Genomic DNA, 6,563 nt, shown 5'->3' with positions numbered 1-6,563 from the left:
ACCCAGTTTGTCTCCCACTACAGTGGAAGCTGGAGGGAGACGTGGTGTCTCTCCTCCTGCCTCACCAGCCCTTACTCTCCACAGCTGCTTTGCAAGAGTCCGCCTTACCAATACTTTATCCTCTTCACTACGCTGCTGCTGCCCCAACGGGATTTTGGACATGTGGAGGCCGATGTGGTTTGGGCGGGGATGGGGCTGAGATCTGCACAAGCCTGTGGCGATGGATGGGACTGTGCACGGAAAGCAGCACAAACCAGCGCTCGCTGCCTCTTCACACCCGTGAGAATGAACTGTTTGTGGGTGGAGGAGTGACGGGGGGGTCCTCTGCTCCATGGGAGAAGAGGAAATGGAGGGCAGGTACCGCGATGGCGGTGTAGGAGCAGCCCAAGGGGGTGGTCTCCTGGGGAGGTGATGGCCGCAGGCGGGAGGGGAGGGCATGGTGCAGCCAGCGCTCTGCGCGTGAGCAAACGCTGGTGCTCCGTGTTTTCAGAGGCGTTGCAGTGTGTCCCCCAACTCGTTGCCCAGCCCTTAGCTGTCTGGGAGATACTACCTCTGTGCGTGGGCTCAACCATACTCTGAATCCCAAAAAACTTCTGCTATCACGTTGCCTTGTGGCCGACTTACGTGTGGAACAGTGTTTCCTCACTTGCTCGGAAATGGGCCTTGCTAGCTGCAGGTCAGCCCCTCGCTGCTTTTTGGGGGGTTACTTTAACTTCTGCTATCACGTTGCCTTGTGGCTGACTTAACGATACGTGTGGAGCAGTGTTTCCTCACTTGCTTGGAAATGGGCCTTGCTAGCAGCGAGGGGCTGACCTGCAGCTTTTTGGGGGGTTACTTCAGCCTGTGGCTGCCTTTTTATCCTCCTGACGCCCTTCATAAGCTCATAGATGCATAGCATACTCTGCCATGGTTCCTTCTCCAGGCTGAAGGTCCTCATCTGCTTGCTCCTCTCATCGAAGAGGCTCCTTTCATTGCTCTTCTCTTCCTCCTCCAGCTCTCACCCTCAATCTCCACACCCATCTTATTAAAGGGCAGCTGGAGCAGCACATGCTGTTCAAGATACAGGTGCGCTGTGGATTTATAAGTTGCAGCACGATGTTTTCTGTGTCCCTCCCTATCCCTTCCCCAGCAATACCCTTGTTTGGTGCTGCTGCTTTCACCCAACCGCTGGCTCTGCCCCTGGCAGCGCTGCTGGGCCGTACGCCAGCCCAGAGCCCCGCCGCTCCACAGCCAGGGGCAGGATTGCTTCCCCCCTGCCACCGGGTTTATCTTCACTTGTATTTACCCACTTTGACTCTTACAGATCCCTACTTGTTTGCCTGACCCTAAGGTGGTACCACAGCGGTGGTGCCTTGCTTCGGCGCGCCGCAGCCATGCCGGGCATCATCTCTGCCGTGCCCGGCGCCATTGCCTCCCGCCAGAGCAGGGACCCTGAAACGCAGCTCGTGCTTCCAGCTACCAACCGAGCCCACATGAACTTTCTTAGTTTCAGTGTTTTCCCGTACAGGCAAAATTCCCCTTTTCCTCAAGTGCAGGAAGGCGGATGAGCGCTTGCCCCTGCCCTCTAGCAAAGAGTTGATGAATCATTTCCTTTTCCATATTTTAGTAAAATGATGGTGTCCAGAGCTCATCTAGAGCGTTGTAATGTTTTGAGCACTTGCGCTCTTCTCTTTGCTCTCTTCCTGCAATTGTCCGAAGGCTGGATTTTTTTTTTGTCTCCCTCCCAAGGGGGGGTGTTACTTGCTCGGAATTGTTGCGGGTGGGTATGTCTCTATCACTGCAAATTAGTTTTTTCCCTCATTTTCTAGTCAGCCTTTTTATTTTTATCACACGTTGGTGTCAGGGTGGTTTTAAAGCACGAATGTGTATTTCTACCAGTGAGAGTGATCTTCTACATAAAGGAAACCAGGGCACCGCTACTTGTACCTTTAGACCTTGGAGATTTTGCTCAGTTGAATATAAAGCTAGGGTTGTATTAAAAAATAAAATTTAAAAAAAATCAGAATTTTGAATAACAGACTCTTACTAATGCTGAGGTTTCTGCATGGTGAACCACTGCTTTGTGTCCTTGGCTGTTTGAGAGGGAAATTGGTGTGTCAGCAGAGAGAGATGTGTTGCTCTTAATTAGATGGAGCTGGATACATCGTCGGAGGCTCGAGTTTTGACTTAAATATTGGCTGCAGTGGGGGCAGCTCTGTATAGAAAATGGGGGTTGGCTTGACTTGTATGTATTGCTCCTGGGTTAGCGAAATAAGGAGATGAAGGGACAGTGTGATTTATTGTCTAGACACTAAAGAGGCCGTGAAAGAGGTGTATTTTCAGCATTCCTATTGTAGTCTACACAGTAAGCAAAACTGAGAACCAATATGTAAACCTAAGGAGTAAGGAAAAAAAACTGGAGTTTGCTTAAAGGTGCTGATTACAAGGGTATCTCAGCATTTAAAAAAAAAAAAAAAAAAAAAGGGGAGAGGCAAACAGGGCCGTGCAAGGGGGACGCCTGGTACCCGGCTTTTATGGGCTGTGTATAACAACCCAGGACCCGGTTTCAGCGAGCAGCGAGCTACCTGTGTTGTGAACTGCTCAACTACGGGTGGAGGTTTTTTCCCCAAGCTCCTCTTTCCTGAGGCTGATTCGTATCTGCTCTTATTGTTATCTGTTATGTTCACACGGGGTTTTTTTTGTAGGTTGTTTTTTTTTTTGTTAGTCTGTTTTCCTTCCTCGTTTTTAAAGAATAGCTTATCTCTACGCCCCAGAAGGGTGTGCCTCGCAAAGATCACAAGCTTTTCACAGGGAGCTAAAGCCGGCCTGCTGACTGCAAGAGAACATGCTGAGGTTTTCAAACACGAGTGCCACATCGCCTTTGCTTTGCAAAAGGCGGTGATCGCACCGAGATGCGCACCAGTGGGACTGGGCCAGATCCAGCGCGTAGGTTGGCACTGCGGACAGGCAAGTGAGCTTCCAGCACCACCTCACCTTGGAGAATGACTGCTTTTGTGTTTCGGTGCTCTTCACCTCTGCTGCCCTGTGCTGTGAAGGACAGGAGCAGCAGGACACGGAGGTGTTTCTGGACGCGTCGGTCGCACGCACGCGGTGACCAGAGCTCAAGTCTTGGGGTCGGAAAATGAGCCTTCAGCTGAGCTCTGCGCTGATGTGAGTGACCTGGGACCGGTCACAGAATACCTTCTCACTCTTCACCTGCCTCCGCGTGTACGTTTACTGTGCTTACATGTGTATTTCATCAGGTTACTGCAAAGCCTGTAGCAGATTGACTTCATTCTGTCAAAGTCTTAGAGTACACCCCTCCTGTTACTGAGGGTTACAGTAGGAGAAGGAGAGGGAAGACACCGATTTATCTATTTTGATTTTTTTGTCAGGAACCTGTGCAATGGATGACGGAGCAGACTCTCTGATGACTCTGCATCTTCTCACCAATTCGGGACACTCATTTCTACTGCAGCAAACTCTGGATCGGCTTTTGGAGTGGGTCTGCCCGGACGTTCGCCTTTTCCTGGTGTCTGAGCGAGTTACTCCATTGAAATACTATGAGAGATATCGTAAGAGAAGCTGCGGCTTTCCCGGAATATCTGTTCTCCTTTTTCTACACGAGGACTTGGGAGAAGAACGGATTTTCCAGGTCCATGAGCAATTCCAGCGTCCACCCTGGCGCTACCAGTGTGCCCAGATTGCTAATGGGCAAAGCCACCCCTATGCCCCAGCTGATCGGGACTTCTACGGCCTGGATGACCAGATGCCTGTGTGGGGCATCAGGCGGGTGCACTGTGGCCCCGAAATCCTGCGTGTCACCCTCTACTGCAGTTTCGATAACTATGAGGATGCGGTGAGACTCTATGAGATGATCCTACAGAAAGAAGCGACTCTGCAGAAAAGTAACTTCTGTGTCTTTGTGCTGTACGCAACCCAAAATATCACCGTGCAGCTCTGCTTGAAGCAGCTGCCCATCGGGGTGGCCGTGGAGCCAAAGGAGTCATCAGCCCTGCAGTTCAAGGTGCAAGAAATGGGGCAGCTGGTGCCCCTCCTGCCTAACCCGTGTGTTCCTATCAGTAGCACTAGGTGGCAAACGCAAGACTACGAAGGAAATACCATTCTGCTTCAGGTATGTGTCTGTGGTGCTCCGAGAGGAGGAGTTTGGTGGTTTGTTTTGGTTTTTTGTTTGTTTTTTTTTTTTCAAGGAAAACAGGACTGTTTCAAAATGGGAACTTAAGATTTTTGCTTGTTCATATTTTCTTTTGAATTTTGAATGCAGTAATCAGTATCTGCCAGTGCTGTGATGCTGTTGATAAATATAAGCACAGGTCCTTGGAATCTTTTTATATTGTTAAATTAACATCTTTACTGCTTCTCTGAAATGAAAACTATTAATGCTTTTTTGAGCAGGCTAGTTTAACATCTTCCCTTCCCTGCCTGAATCAAATGATCATAGCAGCCTATTCTTTTTTTGATAAGTCATTACATCATAAATGTTTTTGAAAGCCGATTTTTAGCATCCAAAACCAGATGTATGGTAAGTACAGCGTTGATACAACATTGCCTGCAGTAGATTTTATGAGCTCTTGAGTGAGTTACGGATGGGCAAAAGTGCCAAAGAAATGTGTCACAGGAAATCTCTGCCTTTTCTGTTCAAGTATGCGATCCAGAGGTTGTATGAATACAAATAAATAAAAAAGCAACAAAAAAGACTGTGCTGAGAGGATACATAGTGGGAATTCTACATGTGAGCAGGAGCTCAGTGTGCTTTCTTTCCACTCTAACAACCCCTCCCACCTCTGATTATTTTCTTCTTGTAATTTGGATATTTAAATAATTTGCCCATCCTGTGTGGTTTTGGGTTGGTTTTTTTTTTTCCACTTCCAGAGCTCATTTACTACAAATCAGCTTAATTATTCTGTACAGCCTATTTTTATGCTACTCTGAACACCAATCCTCAGGGCAGCCTTTGCCTACTCCTCATTCAGTATCACTTTATAAACTGGCTTGTCACCCACTTGGGCTGGACAAGACCCTGAGCATCTTCACATGGCCTTGAAGTTGGTCCTGCCTGGAGCAGGGGACTGGGCCAGGTGACCTCCAGAGGTCCCTTCCTAAGTTACTCTGTGGTTCTTGCTGTAGATACAAGGTCTTTAAGTTGACAGATGTACACGAATTCATTGGCAGGAAATTCGGAAGCTTTTTTGGGGTTGTAGCTGTGCTGCACTCTGCTCCTGGCGAAGGAAGCTGGAGTCTACTTGAACTCGAGGATGTGTATCTTGTGTTGGTGCTCCATGCAGCACGCGGACAGCCTGGCATGCAGTGCTTTATTCTGCAACTCTTTGCTTCATACTGTAAATCTTTATTCTAAGTACCTGCAAATGATTTATTCCCCCGCCCCCAACTTTCTGCCTTATTGCAAACCAAATCCAAGGGTCTGCTTGTAGACTGCCACCCACACGGAGTTGTCATGCCCCTCTGAGCCTGCAAGAACTCCTTTTTTGCTTTTATTGAGGAAGAGATAACCCAAGCCACCTAGTTTGATAAAGAAGGAAATAAACTACATGGTCTCCTTTTTTTTTTTTGCTGAAGTTGCTGGCTACTGTTCTATACCATGTCCTTTCTCAGAGTGTTTACAGGAGATCCCTGTTGCTCAAATTTTCCAAGATTAGCCTTAAGACTCAAGTAGAAGTCTTATATAGGAGAGTAGGACTGTCTCCATGTGCTGTTTTGTAAGTAAAGACATGAAACATGTCTGTAGTCTTGCAGAGCCTTTCTCAGGCTTGTAAGACTCCTGTGCTGTTCTCTAGTCTCACGCTGCAGGTGATTTTGGCAGAGTGAGGCTGGGTGAGAGCATCCCCACTTGGTCAAGCAAGAATGATATGTTAACGGGATTCTCTCCAATTTTTCTTCAACAGGTTCAAGACAGCTCCAAGCCCCATGAAACAAACGTTGGGCTTTCCCACCAGCATAATGATGGAGGCAATGAAAAAACCCTGCAGGACTCTGTCCCAGCGCCTCTCCCTGTAAAGCGGAGTAACCCTGGGTGGAGAAGCCAGGAGGTCAGAGCCATGAAGAGTAAAACAAGATCTGACCAAAGGACAGCCCTTCCTCCTGAGCAAGCCAGCGGTGACCTCCACAGGCACTTCTGCTCTTCTCACAGTGGCCCAGCAACCCGGCCGTGGTGGGATGCCCCCTCCCTCCGCCGGCAGGCGAGCAGCAAGCTGCAGGCTCCCTCCACAGGCACTTCTGCTCTTCTCACGGTGGCCCAGCAACCCGGCCGTGGTGGGATGCCCCCTCCCTCCGCCGGCAGGCGAGCAGCAAGCTGCAGGCTCCTCGCCAGGAGAGCCGTGGTCGTCGGCAGGCAGCAGAGACCAACGTTGACACCGGGCTCCCTGTGGCGAGTCCTGCAAGCGGCTCCCCCCAGCCACCAGCACCCACGGATGGGGCTGGCGGCACCATGCCCTCCCAGGACAGGACCCCGCTGCGGTTCGCTGCAGCCAAAAGGAGCAAAGGAGCAGGGCAAAGAGCTTCGGGCTCCCACTCGCAGCCGCTGCCCGCCAGGCCCCCTAACAGAG

At 49.8% G+C, this 6,563-nt stretch overlaps 1 protein-coding gene across 1 annotated transcript in view; it reads left to right on the top strand.

Moving 5' to 3' along the window:
* Positions 1-3,385: 3,385 nt before the first annotated feature.
* The window catches only part of FAM124B (family with sequence similarity 124B), a 4,630-nt gene continuing 1,452 nt past the window's right edge, over positions 3,386-6,563 (top strand). The window contains exons 1-3 of the mRNA XM_009889753.1: positions 3,386-4,114; positions 5,904-6,197; positions 6,299-6,549. Coding sequence (XP_009888055.1) covers positions 3,386-4,114; positions 5,904-6,197; positions 6,299-6,549 — 1,274 coding nt within the window. The remainder of the gene's footprint in view (positions 4,115-5,903; positions 6,198-6,298; positions 6,550-6,563) is intronic.

This window comes from Charadrius vociferus, unplaced genomic scaffold, assembly GCF_000708025.1.
Source record: "Charadrius vociferus isolate BGI_N301 unplaced genomic scaffold, ASM70802v2 scaffold650, whole genome shotgun sequence".
Lineage (NCBI taxonomy): Eukaryota > Metazoa > Chordata > Aves > Charadriiformes > Charadriidae > Charadrius > Charadrius vociferus.
Note: the sequence above shows the minus strand (reverse complement) of the source record. Positions and strands in the feature narration are given on the sequence as shown.